The following is a 25071-nucleotide window of genomic DNA, read 5'->3' as shown; positions in this document are numbered from 1 at the left end:
AGTGACTCACCACCTTCACAAGGAAAAATTTCTTCCTAATATCCAATCTTAACCTACTCTCTTAGTTTGAAACCAGTGCCCACATCCCATCACTACAGTGCATGGCAAAAGTCTGTCTGTGTCTTTCTTATAAACCCTCTTTATATATTGAAAGGCCACTATAAGGTCTCCCCAGAGTCTCCTCTTTTCCAGACTGAACAACCCCAACTCTCTCAGCCCTTCTTCACTGAAGTATTACAGCCCTTGGCTTTTTTTTTTTTTTTTTTTTTTTTTTTTTTTTTTTTTTTTTTTGTAGCCACTTGTGAACCCACTGTAGTCTTTCTGAGGACACCAGAACTCCAGATGTAGTGCTCCAGGTGGGGTCTCATGAGAGCAGAGCAGGAGAATCACTTCCCTTAACCTGCTGACCATAATTTTTTTGATGCAGCCTGGGACCACTGTTGGCTTTCTAGGCTACAAGCACACATTTCTGGGTCATGTCCAATTTTTTGTCCACCAATACCCCCAAGTCTGTCTCTGCAGGACTGCTCTCAATCCGTTCATCCACCAGTCTGAACTGATGCTGGGTATTGCCCCATTCCAGATGCAGAAAGTGACAGCATGGTAAATTCTGACTGAACATAAAGGAAAATAATTTTCTCCCTGATGTTGTTCTGACAGGAAACAAGGGCCAAGGGGTTGGGGCATTTCTCACCCTGGAGATTTTCACAACTTAATGCAGTCCTGAGCAACCTGCTCCAGCCTTGGACACTAACCCTGTTTGAAATCAGAGCTGGACTGAGGTTAGCTTCCTCTCCTTACTGCTAACAAAGATGAAAGAGAAAATGTGAATTCTCTACTCTTTCCCTCCTCTGTAGAAAGGAGCAGCATGGTGGGGAAGCAGTGTGGTCCTGTCTCAGTACAGCCACACCAGTGCTTCCTTCCTATGAAACATCCTTCCTTCCTTCAGTCCAGGGAGTACAAGGGGAAAAAACATGTAAATAACAATGCAAGTGAGCACAGTGTCCTGGAGGGGATCCTCTGCTGCCATTTTTGTGTCATGCTCTATTTCTCACTCTCCACTTCTTCAACATGCTGCAAGAAAAGCATATGCCCTCTTGGCTCTGATCTTCATTTAGGATAGGATTCAGATAAATTAATGCTTGGCATTAAGCCTGCAGATTTTGTCATTAGCATCTTGTGTAATGCTTGCAGGAGTACCTGTGCTCCAGGAGCAGTAGAATTTGTCTGTCTGTTGTCCATTAGTTGACAGCCTTGGATAACCAGTGGACTTAAAAGCAAATGCAAGCTGCTCTGTAGAACTGCCTTGTTTAATACAAGGTAATTCAAGATTGTTGGTCTTCTAGCAGCATGAAATGGAGAATTTGGAACAAAGTTTCCCCATGGTAGTCATGAGTGGAGTGGCATCTTTAACCCTTTCATGTCCTATCAACAAGAAACTGGTGGGAGATGGAAGAACTTTAAAGTTGGTGATGTTATTCAGCCTTGGAAGAGGTATGGCTCAGGACCTTCCTGATGGAAATCCTGTCCCACGCTTCTGACTCAACAGCTTCTTAGCTGCCTACTGAAGGAGGCAGCTGGGTGCTGAGGATGGTCTCTCTGGGAAGTTACAGCTGTTCTGCTGTTTCAGTGCCCTCCCTAGTCAAAGGAGACACTTTTCCCCAGGCATGTGGGGAATTACTCTGGCCCATTTTTGGAAAGAAGGAGCAGAGGCCAGGTATCTCTCTGCATTAAGGAGAATCCCAACAGTGGCTGCTGAATGCCCCAGACAGTTACCAGACCTTGGACCTCTGGCTTATGGAGAGTTTCAGTTGCCCTTGCAGCTCTTCCCAGAGCAGAGTGTGTGGTGCAGGGTATGTGGCTGGTCTCTGCCTGCTAGGGCAATGAGGTGCCCTCACCTTTATGTCCTGCTTGCCCTGGTCCTGGCACAATGCTGTGTGTCTGTGTGTGAAATGCCTGTTGTCATTTTGAGAGGCTCAGCCTGCAAGTGAATGTATTCCATCCATAAATTCATCAAGGCTTTCAAGTGGGCAGTTTTCAGTGGCAGTGCTGCCCAGTGTCATAACACCATCTTGGCAGCTTGTCTTGGAGTCTCCCCATTGTCCATGGAGTGTTAGTTTTGAGGTTCAAGTCCCCACAGCTACAAGCATGCTCTCACAACAGCAGCATGTTCCTGTTTGTAAACATTATTTTATTTACTTTTTTGTTACCTGAGGGTATTTTCAGCAATAAATTGAACACAAAGACTACTCTTAGGATCTTCCAATCCACCCAGCTGTCCTCATTGAGAAAATCATATTTAAGAGTGATTTATAAGACATTTTTAAGTTCCTGAATACTTCCTTTCATTTGACTTCACACTTGCCAGTGAACAAAAAAGCTGCAGGTTGGGAGCTCAGAGAGGAAAAAAAAGCTGGTTGTTATAAGGGAGTCCAGGATCACAATTAGTATTTGTGGTACAGCAAATACTAACAGGGGACAGAGTTACCAGCTGTTTGTATTGGGCGGCCTTGAAGGATGTAGAGATTACTCAGGGTGTGTTGGTTAGCCAGCCAGCCTTCATTTACCTGAGCAAGTGGTTGTGAGACTCTGTGCCCGTGGTCCACCCAGTTCACAAGGCTCTGGGGAGAACTCAGCCAGGCTTTGGCTGCCCTGCCTGTGAGTCAGTGCCTGCGGTGCGTGGGTACCTGGCTGGTGGAAGGGCGTCCTGCTGCAGCATCGTGCCCTGTCTTGCCTGCCTGCTCGCTGTCCTGGGCGCTTGCTGGGTTCAGCTGCTGCTCCTGCAGCTCTGGAAGAGACCCTGAGCTGGTGATGGCACCTTGGTTTGGTAACAGCACCCGGTGTCTTGCTTCAGAGCGTGTGGATTTCATGAATTGCGGCCAAAAGGTTTGCCTCAAGCTGGAAGTGATGCTGCTGCTGTAACCCAAGCTGGCCAGAGGCATTTCTAATGGCTCACAGGTTCCTCCTGGACTTTTCTTGACAGCAATGTTAACCCTTCTGTTCCCCAGGTGCTGAGCTGAGGCGTGCTGCTAGTCTCTCCCACATCTCTAACAAATGTTTGTCCAAAAGCTGCAGAGTGGCACAGCTGCAGTGAGCTCCAGCACACTCTTGAGCTGCTGCAGTGCTGCCCCTGCCAGCGTGCCTGCATGCCAGGCACTGCAGCTCCCCTAACACACAGCCCTCTCACCAGGAGTTTACACTTCAAATCTATGCCCTGGTTTGCTCCAAGAGCAGAAGCAGTGGCACCTGTAACCTGAATCAGATTCCTTGGCTTCCTCAGGGGCCCTTCCATGGGTCTGAATTGCTGCTAATTGCAGACTTTGTTCAGCCCTTTGCATTTCAGCTGCAAGCACAGGGCAGACCAGGCTGCTGAGCATGCCTGCAGAAGTACTGCTGTCCATCTATCCCTGGGCAGGGTCCTGAAAATGTGCCAGCAATTTAATCTTCTGCATCTGCACTAAGCAGGGCAAGTTGTGGATTTGCATGGGGGAGGCTGTGTCAGGTGTTAGCCAGGCCAGGGCAAGCTTCTCACAGCCGAAAGAGGGATCCCCTCAGCAAGAGCAGCTCTGCAGAGACTTGGGGTAAAACTCCTACTGATTTGGGAGACTTCTCATGATCATGTTTCTTTCTAGTGGTAGGGCTGTTCTTTTCAATGGGTGGATAGCAATGCTAATGACTTATAAAGTTGACCTACAAGACAGAAATTAAAACTGGGCTTATGCTTGAATATTGAATTGTATCAGAGTAATTAGTCTTAGATGTCTGCTTAGAATCATTGATTTACAGGGCTGTTACTAAAGATTAATGGAAAATTAAAATTTAGACACTGAAATATGATTGATCATTTTTATTTCAGGTCACATTTTATTTCCTTGTGCTGCCATGCCATCAGTCTGAGGGTCTGTGCAGTGCCTGCTGGACCTGCTCAGAACAAAACCCTGTGTGCACGGAGCAGAAGGAAGTGCAGGGCAAGGTGTGCAGAAAGGACAGGGCACCTTTCCTGAAGTGGAGTTAAAGTTGAGAGTCTAAGCTGTTCCCAAAAGATCTTCCCTTCTAGTGCTAAGGAGTGGGGACAATCCTGATCACATCACTGCTGCCTTATGTTTGTACAGTTCTTGGCATGGCTTGGCCTGGATCTTCCCAGACAAGGTCTGTCATGTTTGGAGGCAAAGCAGGTTTCAGAGGGCAGGGGTTGTTCTGTGCCAGTTGGCCTTGGCACAAAGGACAGACCTAAGCCAGGCTCATGTACTGGTACAGGTGCACCCTAATGCTCTTCTTGGTTACTGATGACAGTGCAGTCTCCAGGAGGCCATTCATCCACCTGGCTTTACAAACTGGGATCAGCTGGGTGATTATCTGACAGTGCTGCAGACTTTTTTTGTCTGTGGGGAATGCCTGAATATTTATGTGTTGAAGGCACAGCTCTAGCAGACTACATTTTGGGTGCACAGGTACCACCCACAGGCTGGTTGCCTGCCTGTCCTTTCATTTTTGTCCAAGGCAGAAAATGGATGGACTGGGAGCTGCAGCAGTCCAGGAGAGGCAGTAGCTGTGGCAGCTGTAAGAGAGCTGAAAAGCTTTCCTTTTGGCTCTTACAAACTTAATTGAATGAATTCTTTCAGGGAGAAAGTCACAAGAGTAGCTGGTTATCTGTGCTACAGAGTTCATGAGCTTGTTTATTTGGGAGGACCTTTGGTTAATCCCAGTTTTCTGCAGGGTGTTGTAGGGATCTACATGGAAACCTCTGAGTGCCTGAGCCAATCTTTTAGCCAGAAAAACTCACAGCAATCAAAGGAGTGTTCCTGCAAAGCTGGCTCAGATGTCCTTCTACTCTGTTAGGAGAATGGAATGTGCCCTGTGTCAGACAGGATGCAGAGAAACACACAATACTCCATAATTTTCATGCCAACAGGGATATGTGTGTAGCCATGTGGCTCTTGGGTATAGTGTTAGGAAGAATGTGAAGGTTAGAGCTGCCTATGCCTAATCAGCAAAATGATTTAAAGATGGTTATGAATACTTGAAGTTAATCTTATTAAGTGTATTGTACCAGGCAGGCCTTTCCCAGCTCTGTAGATGCTGCTGGATGAAAAAAATTGTGTGCTTTTGGGTGTGTAGCCAATTTGCAGTGTGGTACTTGTCACATGTGCAGTTTCACCTGGACAAGCATTTATGACAGGACAATAAAGGAGCTCAAGAAGATAATAAAAGCTCTGGTGGATGAGAACAATGCTGGAAATGGACACCTAGGAAGGAGGGAGAGTGACAGGGGAAGTGTGCAACCATGCAGATCAAAGAATTCTTCCAACCTGCAAGTTGTCTCAGTGGTCTTGCTGAACTAGGAGTGGGTCTCTGTAGGGATGACCTTGAGGGATTTTTCTTCCATGAATGTATCTAATTGCTGCTTTATGAACCCATGAGGACTTCTAGCTTCCACAACATCATGCAGCAAGAAGTTCCCTAGTGTACCACTGCATACAAGCAGAAGTAGGGCACTGAACAGAGTGAGCCCAGCCAAAGACAAGCAGAAGGCACCAGGATGGGACAAGGGAGGGAAAACACCCAGTTCCCAGCAGGAACTGGGATTGATGGTACTGGCCCAGCCTTCAGCACAGGCATTTCAGAAGAGGGTGGGGGGAGTAACACTGTGCTTGAAAGGTAAGATTTATAGTGGCCAGATGAAGAGGGTAGAAGAGCAAGTTCAAGAGTCAAGTGACAATGTGGAAGAGAAGTCTGAGAAGAGCTTTTACTCTTTGCAGAATATTTGGGAATAATGGGAATTTTGAGAAGCACAAAAGATACAGTGATGCAGGAGAGAAGAAAAGGAACAGAGGAGAAGGCACTGTAGGTCCAGCAGAAGTGCCTGTCTCCTCAGCATCCTAGCTGTACCTGGAGCCCAAACCAGATGTTGGGGAGGAGCATGAAAATAATGAATATGTGTTTCCCTATTGTCTGCTTCCAGGGATGTCCTGAGTCACAGAACTTTGGGTTCTTCACATTCAATAATCTTTGGCATATAATTTCATTCATTTCTGGCACATATTTCGGGGCTGAAGCGATGGTGAGAGCCATGGTCCCTGAAGTCCTTTCAAAACTGAGCTTGATGGAGATGGCAGGGAGGGAAGGAGGGTGAAGGAGGTGGGAGACTTCTGTGTCCAGTAATTATTACAAAAGCACCACTGAGCTGGGGCTGCTTTTCCCATGCCATCTGCAGGATGCTGCCAAGTTTGTGACTCGCTGAAGAGATGCCTGCATAGTGTTTGTGAAATCAAATGTGACAGTAAAATCTGCTTCTGAGGACAGTACAAGTGGCAGCATGGGAAGAAATAAAACATCTTTCTCAGCTTTCATTCCAGTGCAGGATGGCACACAGGAGTAGCATGCTGAGGGGCTTTGGAAGTATCAGTCCATTTCTGATCAAGAGCCCCAGAGCATGGGTAACATCTTCCTTGCCATGGAGCTCCCAGGGCAAGGATGCCACTAGCAGCTCTCTCTTTGGCACTTGTGCAGGTTCACACTGTTCTGTGTTGCTGAAAGGAAGATGCTGCACCTGGTCAGCAAATGCTCAGAGCTGCTTTCAGTGAGTCCTTCCAGTGTGAATCAAGCAGTGATTTCAAGGGGGAGCTGGAGGAGAGTGGCTTTGTGGAGGAAAGCAGAGTCTCTGCTGTGCTGTGCACAGTAAAGCACAGCTGCTCAAACCCCAGTGCTACTCAGAGCATCTGCTGTGAGCAGCCCTGGGTGGCTTTATGCTCTGCTGCTTTTGTTTGGCCCTGCCAGCTCCATATAGGGAACCTTATTTTATATTGCAAGGAGAAGAGCAATGCTGAGGAGTTCACTGGGTGATTGGAGTGTTGACGTAGGGTCAGTGTGACTCAGTGATGTGCCAGATCCTCTCTGGCATCTGCAGAGCCTGCTGCAGTGTCTCACATTGCTGTGGATGCTATTTGGTGTCATAATTTGAGTTTCCTTGAACATTGTGGTCACTGTGGTTATTTTTGACTGCTGTCTCATCATTTCACATCTCTAGTCTCGTATTGGTCAATAGTCAATTCACTTCCAGATTGCTGAGTTTTTCTGAATTTTAGAATTTCCTCTCCCACTAGATGCAGCCATTTCTGAGACAATTCCCTCAAAATATGTGCATCCCCAAAAGTCACTTTGCCTTTGTGTTCAGTGGGGCCAGGGAGCCCCTGTCCCCTTCCTGTGTAAGCAAATACATCATCTGCCTCCTCAGCTGTCCCAGGTTGTTAAATGCCTGCAGGTGGCATGCAGAGTTGATGTCACATAGGGGACTTTGGCTCTTGTTCAGTCTGTCTTGTTTTATACCCTTTTTCTTTTCTTGAGTGTTTTTCTCCTGTTCTCATGACTGTGTGCCATTGTGTCAAGTCAAGAACCAGGTGCTGGGAAGAACTTGCAAAAGGCAAAATCTTATTAAGAAAAACTTTCCTTCCTTCTCTTTTTAACTACTTGAAGGCTCTGGCCACAGTATTGCCATTTTCTGCAATTTGTGACACCTGTGTCCCTTTTCTGTATAGATGGTAGAGAAATTTTACTTCACAAATGAAGAATGACATGCTGAACTCCTCCCAGCCCATTTCACCCTGGGGCAGGGAAGAGAAGTCCCAGTGATGCTCTTGCCACGTTGAGCTGTGAGACAAGCATGATTCATCAAGCATTTTTGTATGTGAGCATGACATGTTCACACTCCCTTCCTTACATATGCAACACCAGAAACCTTTTAATTAAAACTGCAGGTGTGTGTGCACATGGGGCAGAATCCAACCAACACATCTAACCTATGGAAAAGTATGCATTAGAACAGGAGAATGGTTTCATCAGCTTCTCCCTGACCTGCTTGGCCATTGGGGACTGCTCAGAGGAACTTCCTTGCTACCCCGGGTTTTGCTGATGTGCATCCTCAGAGCTGTCCTCATGCCTGAAGTGACTCTCAGCCACCTAATGTAATTTGAACCTGCATTGCCTAAGGTTCCATTTCCCCAGGTGTATCCAGAGACTCCTAGCATTGTGTTCAATGCAAAAACACAGTTTGCAGGGATATTCTGAGTAATAGTTTAGCAGAAAACAGAAAGGGGGGATCTAAGTTCACCCCAGCATTTGGGGAAGGGGAGGGAGGAGTACCAGATAAGTGTTGCATCCATAAGAACATGGACAATAGCCCTGCTCTGCTCCTCACCTTAATGTGGGCCACCTGTCAGCTGAGGAATGCAAACCTCAGCCTGTGTGGTTGCACAACACAGAGGATCCCACGGACCAAACTCCAATGAGGCAAATTGCCTTTCTGTTCTCTGATTATAGCTGTGCTTGAATCTATTGATTTTCTATTGCCTTTGATGAGTGCTGCTCTCCAGAGTCTATGGGAAACCCTGGCAACTTCAAGAGCAAACAAATAAATTAGTAAAAAGAGATTGCAGACTAAGCCATTAATAACTCTCATTCATCTGTAGGATTGGGCAAAGCCAAATGTATCATGCATGCTGTGATGATGGCTGCTGTGACACACCAGCAGTGCCATCACTGGCAGCTCAGGCTCACCCAGCCACAGTGAGGGATGTGGCATTATCAGTATAAAAGTGCAAGCAAAAATATTAAAAACCCCAAAGATTAGATGCAAAATGTGCTTGTGAAAGATGTCAGTGTCTCCTAGTACTCGACAGATGTGTGGCAGCTGGCTGCATTTTTATTTGGCATAACAGAGGGCACAGTAGGAGTCTGTTCCAGTTATTTTCCCAGGTGAGTGTTTTGGGGACATCCTGATATCAAGAGCAGTGGGTGCCTGTGGGACTCGTCCCAACAACCAAATCAGAGCACGGAAGATGATGTGTAGGGAAAGATGCTTCTGTGCATCTGGAGAGAAACAGCACTGCAGGCCACAGGAACTCTGGCAGAGATGATGTGAGTAGGTCTCAGGTAGCAGTCATTTAATTGCTGTTTCTGAAATAGATGATTCTTATCTTCCAATTAATAAGGTGTTTAGCTAACACAAATGTTTCTAGCTGGAGGTTTTTTCCCTCTGTTCACAGCTGTGAGCTGATTGCATGTGTTTTGTGCAGGCAATTTAAAGTAGTTCATGGGGAAGTTAAATCCAATGATTCTGCTAAAGAAACATTTTCATAAAATTGTAGATAATGAGCGGAAGTGAGTGTGCAGAAAAAAATTAATTTTAAGAACATGAAGGGTAATTGAGAGTTATGACTCTAGTAAATGTCTTGAACACTGGATTCTCACAGCTGTTTAACAGGATGGTGTAGCCAAAACCAGGCAGAGTCAGAAGAGCCCTCAAAGGCAGTCTGCCTTAAACTGTGGGAGCAGGCAATTGATAATGATAAATATGAATGTAGTTAGGAGATAGGCACACTTATTGAAGAAGATCAGAAAACCCAATGATAAATCTATGGGGGAAAGTAGAATCAGAATGAGTCATTTACATAGTGAATCCTGGTAAATTCACTGCAGTGTTTGGTATTAGATTACTGCTTTGAATTGGTTAAAATGTGTGAAATTGGGGTTTGTCTCCATGTGCTCTAATAAAAAGCCTTTTAGATCAGACAAAGTGTTTTTTCCCTGTAGGTAGTTATGGCCACATATTTTGCCTTGATATTTTGTTTGAGTAGCAGGTAGTTGGAGACTCCCCAGGCTTCCTACATGTCTCATTTGAAGAATGTTCTTTCAAGAACTCACATCCAAAGGGATGCTATTGTGCCTCTTGGCTTAATGCAGGACTGCCCTTGTTGTTGAGGAGAAATCAGGTCTTTAGGTTTTAAAGAGTCAAGAAACACACTTGATTGCTTTTCTGAGCTTTTCCAAAGCTTTCCTCAGCTTTCAGTTCATGTTTTTGATGCATTGCCTGGAGAAAGAGTGGCATCATTGCTGGGGGAGAGAATTGCCATGCAGACACCTGTGCCTGAGCCCTGCCTGGGCTCCCTCTGTTGTCAGTGGGGGAAGAGTTCTCCTCCTGTGGAAAGTCCTGTTTCCCTGGCAAGGTCAGGTGAAGACAGCCGAGCATCTTTTTCTCTTTGAATCTAGAAGACTCCGGAGCTCAGCCAAGTGAGATGCATCAGTCTTGGGTGTATAAATGTGCAGTCCAGTGCCACATACAAAATAATATCATCTCTATTGTTGTGCTTCTGTTCAGTATTTCCTCTGGTACAGCCAAGAGGAGCTGTCCTGAGCTGCAGGAGTACATCAGCTGCTGCTGTGACCATTGAGCCTTTGCAGTGTGTCCAGGAATATGGCCTGTCAGTCTTTAATCTGATTTTATTGCTGACTCAGATGGCTCTGTTAAACTGAACTCCCCCTACTACATTTGCCACTGCCGCAGTTTACTTGCTTTTGTGAAAGTTATCATCCTCTTTTCTTCCTGTGTTTTTTTTGTTTCAGTTTGGGTTTTTGTTTGTTCAGTTTTGAGTGGGGTTTTTTTGTTGTTGTTTGTGGTTTTTTGTTTGTGTGTGGGTTTTCAATGGTTTGGGGTGAGTTTTTTGTTTGTTTGGTTTTTGGGGCTTTGTTTTGGTTTTTTGTTGGTTTGGGTATTTGATGGGGTTTTTTTCCAAACATTGTAAGGTAGAGGTAGGCTGAGAATTGCTACTTTTCCAAAAGAGAGAAAAATATGAAGTCCATACATCCATATCAGATTGTTCAGTACATTTACAAGCTTTATCAGATTTATTTAACATCTCCTGTTTAAAAATCCACCCACAATATTAATTAGCATTAGTAATAGTCCCAGTGTTTGAATCCTGTACCATTTGTTCTGATACTTTGGTACCACTGACAGACTGGAGAAGGGCAGTCACAAACAGCCAGAGTAGTTTAGGTTGGAATTCCCCTTGAGTTCTCTGCTCCAAGCCCTAACTCAAATTGTGACTTCAAAGCAGTCAGATGTATATACCTATATATCTGTGTATTTATGTATACCTGAGATAATATTTTATATTGGCCAATTCCCCTCAATCTTATAAATGTGCACTCTGTTTGGAATACTGATTTGGTCTGGTTCTGTCTCCAAGCACTGAGGTTACTTCTGGCTATGCCAGGAAGTTAAAGAGCCTCCAGCTAGGAGATCTGTTGTAGATCCTTTTGTTTGTAGATCTTATTGTTTGTAGATATTGCTTTACATCTCCTTCTCCTTACTAAACTAATTAAATTGAGCCTCTTTCCTCTCTGGCAGTAAATCATGTCAGCTGGGAGGTTCTGGGAAGTTCCAGAGCCATCTCTGGTAGCTCTGAACAGCTCTGTGAATGTCCCACGGCCTGTGTGGAGCCTGTGGCAGTGCCGGAGCAATGCCACATCCAGCAGCAGCCACCAGCCCTGCAGATCTGCCTCCCTGGGGCTCTGGCTGTCTGGGGAGGAGGCTGCTCTCGCTTCAGCCAGAAGCTGGTGCTGGGTTAACCATTAACTCCCAGCCCCTGGCCTGGTAAGGACAGGCTTTTGTTTTCAGAGCACTGGGAGTCTGCTCGCTGTGGCCTTTCCTGTGCTGCTCTGGTGACATTTCTCCTGGGGTTCTGCTGGGGTCTGAACAGCCTTTGCTGCCTGCAGGCAGCTGCAGTGACCTCCACGGTGTGTGGGCAGCGAGGGGGAAGGTGGCCCAGGAGCAGGACGTGGCCATGGTGCAAGGGAGGGGACAGGCCTGTGGCCAAGGCTGGGTGCACTGCTGCGACCAGGACACCAAGGTTCCTCTCCTGGAACTGTTTGCAGTGCTCCTTCAGGGGCTGGAAGAGCCTGAGCCCAGCCACGTGGGATGGTGATTCCCCCACAAATCCCCAGTGGTCCTTCAGGAGCTGGGTCCCACAGGGTGCCCAGTGTGCACCAGGAGGGTCCCCGTGGTGGGTGCAGCCTGGGCCCCCTGCCTGCCTGGAAATGGATCACCTCCAGCCCAAGGGTGTGTGTCAGAGTGCTGCTGCCTCCCTTACTGGCACTGCCTCCTCCCCACATCCTGGTCATGACTTCTTGACGCTGTGTAATAGGAAACTCCTGCGAGTTTCCTCTGCAGAGAGGTCCACAAAAATTCTGGAGGTCAAGTCTGTTCCAAGACACACTGCCTGAGCAAGGGTGCAGATTCAAGAGCTGCAGTCATCCTACCTCTACTCAGGTTTGCAGTAATCCTCACATGCTTTGGGCCGTGCCTCAGGCCCAGGACAGGACAGTGCTAATGCTGAGTGCCAGAGGGGAACTCCAGAACCTCCCAGGGGCCATTCTGGTCTGCCCAGGGGCCCCTTCCTGCTCCTCCCTCAAAGCACAGAAGCGTTGTTTAAAAACACCCTGCCAGCTCTAAGCTGAGCTGGGAAGAGTTCACATTGAGTGTGTAGTGTGCTGATGTGTTCTAATTGCTGCTCATGCTCAGCAGCAGCAAGGAGAGGCATAAACAACTGCTCATCTCCTGGGTGGGTGAGTGGGTGGCAGCCGAGGGCAACAACAGCTTTGGAAATGGGAGGGAGAAACTTGAAACTCCACTGGTAAGGTGTCCTTGGGATGTGACTACAGCCCAGGTGAAGATTTCTGCTGAGCAGCCTGAGATGCTGGAGAAATATTGGCAGTGTCAAATGGCAGCAGGTCCCAGTCCCCTCCATCTGCCAGCTAGCATGGGGGGCTTGCCCCATCCTCAGTGGTTACTGTATGGCTGGGATTTGCCTTTTTCTTATTCTGTCTGTGGTTTCTGAACCTTCATCACTAAGGTGTCTTCAGAAGAGAGGTGCAGTGCTGGAAAGAGAGGTGTCTGCTGCATGGGTGTACAGGGGCATGAGTCCTGGAGAAGTGTGACCCTCTACAGCCTGGGACCTCACCTGTGAGCAGCTGTGGAGCCCTGGGTGAGGCTCCTCTGGTGGTGCACAAACCACCTGGGCAGGGCAGCAGGGGAGGACACTTCCTGCCCTTAGCTATGGGGAACAGGCTGGTTTTGGAAACCCTGCATAACCAAAGTAAATGGACTGTGGCTCTTCTCTTCAATTTCATTTCACTTAATTTAGTACTCAGAAATGTGTTTAATTAAAAAATTATTTATATAAACATTGACAGCCTAACTTAAACTGTGACTATATTTATATTCTCAGCTCTTATATTGATTTTGAGCATTTTTTCTTTCAGGGTGAGATTGCCTCCACTCAAAGGAACAATAACATACTGGAAATACACGAGGTGTATACCATTCAGCCAGACTAAGAAAAGCTTTGTTCTAAAAGGAATAAAATAATCATGGCAGAATGTACAGGTTACAAGGAAACCTCAAATCGGCACCTACGTTTCAAATTGCAGAGCCTGAGTCGCCGCCTTGATGAACTGGAGGAAGCAACTAAAAATCTGCAGAAAGCAGAGGATGAACTGCTTGACCTCCAGGACAAAGTCATCCAGGCAGAAGGCAGCAACTCCAGCATGCTGGCTGACATTGAAGCCCTGAGGAAAAGAGTGCTGAAAATTGAAGGCAAGGATGAAGAAATTAGGAAGGCTGAAGAGCTTTGCAGATTAATGAAAGAAAAGCTTGAAGAGGAGGAGAGCCTCACTCGAGATCTGAAGTCAGAAATTGAACTCCTTCAGAGGAGAATGGCAGAGCTGGAGAAGCTGGAGGAGGCCTTCAGCAGGAGCAAGAATGACTGTACACAGCTGTGTCTTAGCCTCAATGAAGAAAAGAACTTGACCAAAAAGATATCCACAGAATTAGAAATACTTAGAGTGAAAGTGAAAGAACTAGAATCATCTGAAGACAGGCTGGATAAAACTGAGCAGACCTTAACAGCTGAGCTAGAAAAGCTGAAATCCTTAGCCCTGAGCTTTATCACAGAAAGAAAACATTTTAACGAAAGAGAAAAGCAAAATGAAAAAATAATCCAGGAGCTAACACAGAAACTAGAACAAAACAATAAACTAAATAGGGCAGATCAAACTAGAAATGCATCCAACTTGCTAGAAAGGTCATCCAACAATCTCCTGGACAGAAATGATATGAGAATTGAAGATGACTTGACTTCTGCACTGCCTTCTAAAGAGACCAGGAGGAAGGGAAGTGTGGATTACCTGAAACACGTAGAAAATGAAACCAGGAATAAATCAGAAAACCAAAAGAATAAAAACCAGGAAGACAACAAAGTGAAAGATCTCACCCAAGAAATTGAGAAACTTAAAATTCAGATCAAACATTTTGAATCTTTAGAAGAAGAACTTAAAAAAGTGAGAGCCAAAAATAATGATCTGCAAGACAGTTACTTGAGTGAGCAGAATAAAAACAAACTCTTAACAGGTCAGCTAGAAGAAATAAAAATGCAAATAAAGAAACAGAAAGATCTGGAGAATGGAGAAGTTGAAAATGAAGATACAAGCTTTTCTAGCAGGGGAAAGCATGACCGACCTAAATACAGGGGGGTCATGACTGATTTGGCAGCTGCTAAGCACAAGCCAAGGGAGCTCTCCCCGCAGCAGCGCCGGGAGAGAGCACGGAACAGAGACTTCTGTCTCAGTCATGACAGCTACAGCCACGGTGGGAAACGGGTGCCCAGTCCAAGCTTAATGAGCAGAAGAGCAGGGAAAGCTTCTGGTGCATCTGCCCTTTCAGACACTGCTGTCACAGATACAAGAAGACTGGAAGAGAAATCTTTAGTTTCCACTATTTCTTCTGGTCAGAAGGAAGGCTGCATCATGCAGAATGAGGGGAAGAGATCCAAAGAGCAGCCATCTGTGCTCAGCCGGTATCCTCCTGCTGCACAGGAGCAGAAGTCTTGGAAAGCACCTTCCAAACCTGTTGGTGATACAGGCCTGAGATCCAAGGTGGAAAAGCCATCTCAGGTGCTCCGTGGGAACTGCCAAAATGGTGCTGACACACGGGATGAAAGGTCAAGCAAAGGAGAATCAACGGGTTCTGTGTCTGAGAAGCTGAAGACAAGTCAGGGTGATGTCAGTGAGTGCTTGGGGGATACACAGCTCACAAGGGGCAGCCACAGCTCTTCCAATGGCACAGCCTCAGCATACAGGTACCACGTGTCCTCCAGCGTGTCAGTCTCGGACTCTGCTGGCTCTAAAGTGGAAGCAGTGAGCACTTTTGCATCACACAGACAGCCCTCAGAGGGGAGGGCTAAAAGGGCATTAATCTCCCAGGAAAAAGAAGCTGCAGACACATCACTTGAAAGTGTGAAGCTTTCGACGCTGACAAAGCGTTCCCACCACTCCAGGAGTCAGGAAGACATTCTGCAGATTCTCACAGGTCTTGATAAAGAAGGCACCGAGCAGTCTTCAAGTTCAGCAACAGATCATGTAAATATGGGTTTAAAAACTGACTCCAAAACCATCCAGAGTAACCAGGAAAAATTTAATTCAGATGAAGAATCAGGAAGAGGCAAAAAACCAACCACTCAGTCAGATTTTGAGACAAGAAAGAAAGTCAGTTCCAAGCAGTTCTCCAATTCTAGGGGAGTTTTTAGAGCATCACTTTTTGAAAATGACAAAAAAACTGTGAATGATGAAGACTCTACCAAGTGCATAAAACCATCTGATGCCAGCACTGGAGAACTGAAATCCAGAAGATCCTTCAGCCCTAGAGAAGCTCTGAGATCAAAAGCCATCATTAAACCTGCAATTGTGGAGAAGGATATGAAGGCAATCATGGGAGGGACTGTTTCAGAGGCAGAGTCAGAAAAACAGAAGTCTACTTTTAAAACAGTAACAAATAAAATGACAAGCAGCATCACAATCTTTCCTTCTGAGCCAACAGCTGCAAGGACCACTGCAGATACAGCAGCAAAGGAAAGGCATGTTGCCACCAGCAACATCAGAGTTGCTTCAAATGAGCCTTCACCATCAATAACAAACAATGCCCCTTCACCCTTTGAGGTGTCAGTTAATAGAAGTGCTCTGAAGTCACCTGAGACAGACAGAGGTGGAGAGGCAGTGCTGAGAAGTAAAGCTGAAACAGTGGTCTCGAGAAGCAGCATTATGCTGAAGACTTCTGAACTGACAGAGAGGAACAGTGAGACACCTTTGGAGACAATCAGCTGGAAGAGCCACGGCTCGTCAGATGCAGGTTCATCCGAAACAAAGCACGTCACTGTCAGAAGTTCCTGGAGAACAAGACAAGGCCTACATTCCCTGGAGGACTCTCAAACCAAAGTGGAGAAAAGTGCAACTTCCAGTGCCACAAACTTGTGTAGATCCTCAGTGGACCTTTTAGAAGGGGAAGGGAGTAGTTCAAAAACAGACTTCCTGGAGCAGGCTTCATCCAGGACAAGTGCCACAGCTAATTCTTGGGGTGCCCCTGAGCTGGGGTCCCGAAGGACCAAAAGTAACTTAAGTGCATCTGAGCTGCTGACACGCAGGAGCTATGCAAGTGACCCTGCAGCAGCTGCTGCTTGGCAGCGCACCACGCCACCTGTAAGTGTCCTGTCTTCAACACTCTTCAGTTGATGAGGTTTTTCAAGTTGCCTGTTAGTTGTAGGCTGCATGATGATTTGAAATTTTACAGCTTATGTCCTAAGTGCTGCCTCTCCCAGCTCCTGCTGTCTTCCTTCAGTGAGTTCACAATTCACAGCGCCCACAACTTTCTCATGTGTGAATTACCAGATTTAGCCTTCTTGAAATGAGATCCATCTGCTTGGGTCTTGTAATGCCATATGAATAACTATATAGTAGCATCAGAGAAGATGTAGTCACAGCTTAAGTAGGACGTGGTATGCTTTTCAGAGTCACTTTAGGTAGCATTTTAAATTTGGAGTAGCAATGAAAAAATGATGGAAATGAGCAGATTTGAGTGGGGTTGTGCCTGAGGTACAGTTGTAGCTCCAATGGCAGTTGTAGAGATAGATAGAGCTCCTTTTGGTAAGAGCTTCATGGTTTCCTCATGTGAAACCAGACTCTGGTCTGGAAATGCTTCCTGGGCATCCCCTAAACAGGTGGATGGTGGTTGGGAACACAAGGCTGCTCCCTCCTTGCTCTGTGCCAATATTCCACCTGAAAAGCAGCAAGAGCCACAAGGACAGCTGTGCTCTTTCCCTGTTCCTTTGACTCGAAGCAGTGGCACATGCAGACAGCTGCTCTGGTGGGATGTGCTTGCCACTGGAGCTGCAGGCTCTGGCAGATTTCACTTGAACTCATGGCATCATGTGCCCTTCTGGCCACTAAACCCACACTGGTTCATGCTGCAGCTCCTGCCTCTGCTATTCACTTAGCACTACTCTGAGCAGCTCTGCTATTGCCAGCCTGCAGGAGGAAGCAAAATGGATAATCTGACAGGGCTGGTGGCAGAGGGGATGGGTTCATAACTGAATTACTTTGGCATTAACAAAGATGAACTGGTGGAGATAGGCAAGGAGTTTTACATTTTCAAATCTCTTCCACTTCACTGGCTATGAGAAGCACAGAAGAATTTTCTCTTAGCTTTGCAGAGAGTCTATTGCCTGGTGTTAGAAAGTACAGGGTGGCCTTCCAGCTACATTTGGAAACTGAGAATACATTGTCTCCCTGGCCAGGGTGGGTCACAGGCAATCTGCTCTGTTTATTCATGATTCCAAGCAGAGCTGATATGATTGAAGTTGTTCTTCTGCAGAACAGCAGTTTGTGTGCTTGGGAAATGAGAGATCCATTCCTGGGGTGTCCTTTATCCCAGGAGTTCCAATTCACTCTGCCCACAGCCTTGACTCTCACAACTGAAGCAATCTCTGCTTACAGCTGAGTTCATGTGGGGTTGGTTGCAGAGCCCTAGGCAGTGGGAACTCAAGGATTTCTTTTCAGTTTTCCTCCTGGCAGCCCACCCAGGGCTGAGTGTAGCCCTGCAGTGTGTTCTGCAGGTGCTGTCCAGGTTGCTGTCAGATAAATTTGCCAGCTGTGCAGTGTACCTTCACAGCAGCTGAGGTGTACCTGACAGAGCGACCTGATCTCTGCCTGGCCAACCCAAAAATATCCAGGATTAGCTGGATTCCAGCCTTGCCTGTGTCAGGAGAGCAACCACATGGTTGGTTCACACAGAACTGAGCTTGGGATCTCTCTCTATGTCAGACTTTGCAATAAAATCACCCATGTCACCTCATAGCCACAAACCTCACTTCTTGGTCATGGATTGTGTGTTTTTAGCTTGTAAATTATGAGTATGAAGTTAATCTGAAAGACTGCAGATACTCAATTGTACTAGATATAGCAAATTGTATGCAACTTAAATTGTTCCATGTGCCCTTGGAAAAAAGCCCTTTGAGGGGTATCTTCAGGCCTGTAATATGCCTCATTATCACAGCAGCTTGATTCTGCTGGGATTTGTGTCTCAGTTAAAGATGTGGCTGCTGGGATTTGTGTTTCAGTTAAAGTTGTGGCTATTTTCCCTGGCTGAAGGCTGGGCACAGAGCTGTCCTATGATCACTGTCACCTCCTTCCAGCTCCACTAGCCACAGTCTGACATTGCCCTGAGAATCTTATGTGGGAAATGTGGGATCTGTGCTGTTTTTGCCAAAATCTTTCTCTCTTTCATTGCAACCTTCCCTTTGTGTATTGCTGATTTGGGAAAATGTCTCTAATGAAGCTTCAGGGGGTGTTGACTCTTTGGAACGCTGCTTTGGGAGCCCCAGGGAGCAGGAGCTGCTGATGGATGAGTGGGTGTTGCAGCCTGGGGACCAGCTCCCTCTGCTGCTGGCAGCCAGCCTTCTCCAGCTCCCTAAAGACCTGAGGCAGTGCAGGACCTCGAGCAGTCATTGAGTTGGGGTTCATGTTTCACAGAGTGGAGTCTGTATTCCTCTGGTGTGACGTTTGATGAAAATTAGTGCAAATGTGCTGGAGGCAGGGGGCAGATGGGCAGCAGCAATGTCAGATGAATGCATGGTTTTCTTATGCACTGACATTAATCACTGGAGCTGGGCTGTCTGCTGCATAAATTGGCAAAATTCTAAAGGTAGCCTTGTCTTCAAGGGAAGCCATCAGCACTTCCTCAGATGGCAGAAGTCCATCTGCTGGAAAGGTCTCCCAGGCAGTGGCCAGGGATGTGCTGCCTCTCACCCTTTCTCTCCCCTGCTTTGGGGACTGATGTACAGGGCATCTCTAGTGGCTTGACCCTGGCTGGATGCCAGGCTCACACCAGGGCCCCTCTCTATCACTCCCTTCCAAAACTGGACAGGGGAGAGAAAATAGAATGAATCTTTCCTTTTGGACCTCAGTAATTTCATTAAAGGGATCTGTCCTGTTTTGTGACCATGCACCCATAACTTGGGTTAAAATTACTGGATGGTTCTTGAGAAAAGATCTTTATGAACTAGCACATAAATGAGGCCATGGCAGAGCTGGCCTGGTGGTTTAAGTCCCTCCTTGCTAAAAGGACTCAGGCTCACACCTTACACTGCAAAGCTGGCACTAGGACCCCAGTGCTGTTCCAGATCCTTCACAGACCCTGGATCCCAACCCTTTTTATTCTCCTTTGCACAGGATGAAAGCAAGGATTTTGTGTCCAGTTCCAGGAGGAAGCAGTATGGCTCTTCTGAGTACCTCCTCCAGGCTGACGCTCTGGGCAAAAGGACAGCCACCAAGGTGGAACTGCAGGACCCTGAATCCACCTCCCCTGCACCACCAGGGCTCCAAGGAGAGGAGCAGGTATGTGAGGGAAGGAGTTACAAGGCAAGAATACAATATCTGAACTGACCTCCCAGTAACCTAATGTAGAGAAGTTGTCCAGAAAGTCTCCACTCTTGTAGGAGAAATCAAGTCTGAAGTTAGCACTTGCCAGGGGTGGAGTGGCTGCTGTGTTTTCTCTTATAAACTTGTTTCAGCAAGCTGTATGGCTAAGAATATTCTCAGATAACTAAGTGGCACTGCATCTAGTCATCCTCTGGTACCTGGATCAATCAGGGATGGAAAAAAACATTCAAAGAGATAAAAGCAGAGTGCCTGCTTCAGCTGGCAGCTTTACTACTGGAGTGTTTGCTGCTATACCCCTGCTGCTGTGCCAGCTAAGGACTGTGGTCCTGGTGGGATTTGGGATGGTTGCCAAGGGAATTGCAATCTTGTCTGCAAGGAGAAATGCTCTGGGGCAGCAGTGGGCTGTGGGCAGGCTGTGACCTTGTGGGTTTCTCTTCCAGGGCGCTGCCCGGGCTGGCCGGACGTCTCGGAGATGAGCTGCATTCCCTGCTCAGTGACCATGGTGAAGCAAGAGGCAGGATAGTACCAAGCTCACAGGCATCACACCTGTTTGTAACCTCTCCAGAGGCTTCAACTAGCCTGAAACCAGTTTTGTAATGCGATTTGAAAGGTACAGGAGCTTTACCAGTGAATTCTTTTTCTTCATTGCTGAAGAGGCAGCTGCAGAGACTTTGCTCAGGGGACTCCCACTTCTCATCTCTGTACCTGCAATCTTAATCTTCCCTGTAGGATGATAGGTCTGTCTCCATATGGAAACTCTGACTACCTAGCCTCTCTGAACAATGGTACTCCTTGCACAAGAGAGAACTTTTGTTCACTTGAGTTCACACAAGATCCCAGCAGTGTCCCTGTGGTTACATCCACCAGCCCATGAAGCTGTCCACCACAACTGAAGGCTTTCAGTTCATATGGAGTTTGCATTCTCCTAATACACCCTTGCTGGCTGGGGTGGTGGTCACCTCAGTACCTGTGTTTCCAGCACCCTTAGTCTCTAGGCAAGAGGAGACTGTTCCCCACTGGTTACTTTACAAATTGAGAGGAAAGGAGAGCAGAAAATGTTGGAGTTGGTTCCCTATCACTGTCACTCTCTGCAACAAGCTTTGCATGATCTACTCATCACCAGCTGAGATCCTGCACCAAGAAGTCATCCACTGAGCCAGACCACACAGCAGTGACACCTCCTCCTGCCTGGGACCAGGGTGCCATTCATCTGGAGCTTTATGTGTTACACTCTGCAGGCAACAACTCCGGGGCTTGTGCAAGGCAGTTGAGCCCTATGAGAAAAAGAAACAAGTGCTTGTCCTCACAGACAAGCAGAGTGTCATTGTTCCTTCCCAAAACAGGGTGGAGACAGCTGGATTGGACCCTGAGGTGATCTATGGTAGCTTTGGTCTGTGCCTCAAGCCCTGTCTGCCATGCCTGGGACCCAGGTATGGTCAGAGACTGCTCAAACACAGAGCTGTGTGTCACCCCCATCAGTGCCTGCAGGCCACTTGGTGTCAGTTGGTGTCACTGTGGGGCAGACACGTCCCCACAGCTCCAGGAGGTGCTCAGGTCATCAGCAGCATCTGTCCTGAGCAAGGTGATTGCACCTGGCTCTCACAGCAGGGCTGGACAGTCCTTCCTTCCCATCCCATCCCATCCCCAGCTGCTGGGCTGGCACCTCCAGTGCTGCCTGTCCCTCCCTGCAGCAGGACAAGGAGAATGCTCCAGACAGAAAAGGTCCTTGATCTGTTTCAGAGGTGCTGTGGGAAGAGCTGCACCCCAACAGCTGCACCCCACACTTGTGCCCACATCCCACCTCTGCAGGAGCAGGTACCAGAGCCATCTGCTTGCCTGTACTGCAGCTCCTCCCTGGCCTGGGAAATGCACACCTCAGTTCTGAGAAGAAAATCAATCAGAAAAAAAAAAAAAAAGAAAAAAAAAGAAACCAATAGAGCTGGTTGCAAAATATCTATGAAAACATTTCTATAAAAGGGATGTGCTTTAGTGACATGATTATTTTTTTATAAAGATTGTTTGGAGGAAGGGAAAAATTATTTTTGAAAAAAAAAAGTTTCTTTTTGGAATTTTAAAGATGTTTTCCCAAGTGTATATTTTTAACCCTTCATTTTATTCTTTTACACGTCATGACAGGTGTGTCAATTTGCATAACACGACAAAAAGATGCTTTTAAATTAGTACTGAGTGGCAGCTCTAATTTTAAATTATATTAAAATAAATTGTATCAACTGCTCTCTCTTACCATTGACATAGTAGTGCTAGTAGAATGAGATAATGAGAAAAAAAAAATTAAACTCCAAACTAAAAATGAAAGAAAGTGAAATTCTGAAGCTAAATTCAGACTTCTTACTGCCTCCCCCTGCCCTGTGTTTATCAGGAAGGATTGGCAATCCTTATGGATTGTGCAGTCTCAAGCCAGTGGATGTAAGAGTCCTGTGCAATGGCTGTGTCCTTCCTGAGCACCCTGCTCTGCTCAGCACTCGCTGTGTGCCAGGTTCAGCTCCCAGAACCAGGGAGGGCATTGCCTGGGCAGCAGCAGCTTCCCTTGCCCCGAGCCCTGCTGCCTGCCCAGCTCTGCCCTGCTCTGCTGCTGCCCCTGCCCCTTCTTCTCATGTGCCCCTCCAGACTAACCCTGCTGCCTCAGCTGCCCACACGCCTCACGCTGTCCCTGCCTGCTCACCCTGGGAGGCATCTTGGCACGTCCCTGCCTCTTCAGATGTCACAGGGATCCCACCTGCACATTCCTGAACCTGCTGGAGCAGCTCTCCAGCTGTCACCTGCAGCAGTCACAGTGGCTGTGGGAGAGCCACTGCTGGCACTGCTGTTCTGCCTCCAGGATCCTGCGTGGTGTGGGGCTCCCCACAAACTGCGGGCCAGCACGGACGCCCCGAGGAGGACAGGGATCACCGGGCAGTGCCTGAACGCCCTCCCTCGGCCCAGCCCCATCCTGCTGCAGGACACGGCTCCACGCGCCGCAGGACGTCCCTACACATCCACCAGCCTTCTCCTCCTCGCCTTGCTGGCGTGGATGTGGCTTAGCACGGTGCTCCCAAGGAGCCTTCCAAGGGAAGTGGTTTCAGCTGTGGTGAGGAAATCTCTGCCTTCCTGTGAGTCAGCATGTGCGGTGAATGCAGCTTCCTGTGCCTACCCACGGAACACCGGCTTACCTTCAACCCCAGCTCACCCCGAGAACTCGGCCTGAAGTGCAAGGGAAGAACCACCAGCAGCAAGAGCTGTTGAGTTTTCTCCTTCTGTCAGCCAGGACCAGGCTTTGCCTGAGCAATGGGAGGGCTTTACCCTGCTGCTCAGCTGGCTTAGCCCCAGCGATTGCCCCAGCAACGCAGCGCTGCTGGCACTGTCTTCAGGTGCTTCTCACAGATGATGTCTCTCCTTTCTCCAGCTGCCTCAGTTATTTGTTCACTATTTTACAGCAGATACCTTGAACTCCTGCTCTAGACTCGGTTTCACTGCTTGTAAATACTGGACACAGATGTCACTTGGTAACTGCACACTGGTTGTTTTTACCACAGCTGAGATTATATCTGAGAAAGAAAACCCTACCTAGTATGGAAAGGGGCCATGCCCTCTAGTCAATGAGTGCAATAGGAGCTGATTGTATTATTAATCTTATAGCAATGACTTCAGGAAACACAATGTGTTTACTCGAATTGCACACTTTTTTTGAACAGCTGTAAAATAGAGTATATGTGTAAATATTGCCACCACTGAAGAAGTATTTGTAATTTTAGCATATAAATATAACCGGCTTTTCAGTAGGCTTGATGATGCACAAGGCCATGCATCAAGCCCTCGGGTAATTCCAAAGTTGTAAATGTATTTGCTGTACAGAGGAAGTGTGTCAGTGCTTGCTGCTCCCAAGGAACCTCAGTTGCTGGTCCCTTTTGGAGAGCCAGTGCTCTGAGGGCCCAGCAGCTCACTGCTTCACGTCTGGAACACCTCTGCAGCCCGCAGAGCTGCCTGCCCAGCCCCTCCGAGGTTCTGGGTGACAGCCTGGCCACTGGAGCTGTGCAGTGCACCCCCGGGGACAGGCCCCAGCAAGGGAAAAGGGCAGGAAGCACAGGGCAGAGCCACGTGCCTCGGTGCTTCAAGAGACACTTGACACAAGCAATTTCCCAGCTACAGACTGAAGCAATAGTCACACTGGTCTCTACATACATCTCTAATGTAGACCTCTCATCTCTGCCACCCTTGCACACGGCTGAAGCAATCAGGGCACTGCTCAGGCCAGCCCCCAGGCTGAGCTGTGAACAGAACACAAAGCCATTGTTAGCAGATGCCTCCCATGGTCAGAACCCAGGGCCCAAAGGATCCTCCTGGGCTGCCCCACGTGCAGTGCCGGCTCCTGCTTTGGGGAAGCAGCACTCCAGGCTGCATGGAATGTATTTTTAAGAGAATAAATCTATTTTTTTGTATTTGTGAACATATATTTGGGTGGGGCAGCTTAGTTAGAAGACAAATAATGCAAGAAGTCTTTTCATAATCACAGGTTCATCCAAGTTAAGCAGATTTTCCAGGGTTGCAGTATTGCCTTTTCCCCTAAAATAAACTTTGTGTCCAATAGAGCAATGAGCAGTGTTCCACCCTTAGAACTTGCCCTGTCTCAGCATGCTGAGAAGAGGAAAGCCAGCACTTTCCTCCCCAGGCTGCCCATGCAGTGGATACAGATGGTGCTCACCTCCCTCCAGCGACACACTGCTCTTAGTCTGCATGCCAAATGTAAACACACACTTATCTGCATGTCTCCTGACTCAAACACTGTCAGTGCTACAGTATATAACCAATAAACACTCTTCTCTTTTTACCTGGTGTGATGTGGTGTTTACAGCAGTGCCCATTGCTTGGGGGTGCACTGAGGCAGCACAGTGTGTGTTGTGTGTCTGTCTGTCTGTCTGTGTGTGCACACTGCAGGGTGGCTCAGCTGGAGCTGAGCACCTTGCACTTCTTTTTGTGCCTTGGTTGAGGAAGATCGCACACGCCCGTTCCAGGATGCATCTGAGGCAGGGATGGTGCATGCACAGCTTAGCAAGTTGTGCACAGCCATTCTCCACTGAGGCTCCCTGAGCTGGACAAGGATTGCTGAGAATGGCCTGTGCCACCTGAGGGGTTCTAGGAGCAGGGGATGTTTGCCACGAGCCTGGTGTCACAGGGACCAGGTGGACAAAGCATCACCAGATCTGCTGCAGGTTAAGGCAGAGGGTCACAGCCAGACTGTTGCTGTGCCAGGACTCAGCCCTGTGCCAGCTTTCCAGGCAGAAAGATTCAACCAAAGGCATTATAGCAATGTCCCTACATCAGACAGCAGCCCCAAAGCAGGGATTTCCAGGCTGGGGATGTCCTATCATTACTCTCATCCCAGCTAGCACTGCCTGTTCTCTTGGTCCCTGTTAAGGTTACAGGACAAGCACTGGCATTCCAGGTACGTGCCCTGGGATGATTGTTTCACTC

At 47.5% G+C, this 25071-nt stretch overlaps 1 protein-coding gene across 1 annotated transcript in view; it reads left to right on the top strand.

Moving 5' to 3' along the window:
• Window positions 1-20908, top strand: part of LUZP1 (leucine zipper protein 1) — a 28554-nt gene extending 7646 nt beyond the window's left edge. The window contains exons 2-4 of the mRNA XM_041417334.1: window positions 13099-16365; window positions 19393-19557; window positions 20043-20908. Coding sequence (XP_041273268.1) covers window positions 13207-16365; window positions 19393-19557; window positions 20043-20078 — 3360 coding nt within the window. The 5' untranslated portion in view covers window positions 13099-13206 and the 3' untranslated portion in view covers window positions 20079-20908. The remainder of the gene's footprint in view (window positions 1-13098; window positions 16366-19392; window positions 19558-20042) is intronic.
• The last annotated feature ends 4163 nt before the right edge of the window (window positions 20909-25071 follow it).

The sequence above is a fragment of the Onychostruthus taczanowskii genome, unplaced genomic scaffold, assembly GCF_017590055.1.
Source record: "Onychostruthus taczanowskii isolate IOZ18803 unplaced genomic scaffold, ASM1759005v1 scaffold56, whole genome shotgun sequence".
NCBI classification, from domain to species: Eukaryota; Metazoa; Chordata; class Aves; order Passeriformes; family Passeridae; genus Onychostruthus; species Onychostruthus taczanowskii.
This window is presented reverse-complemented; position numbering and strand designations above follow the sequence as displayed.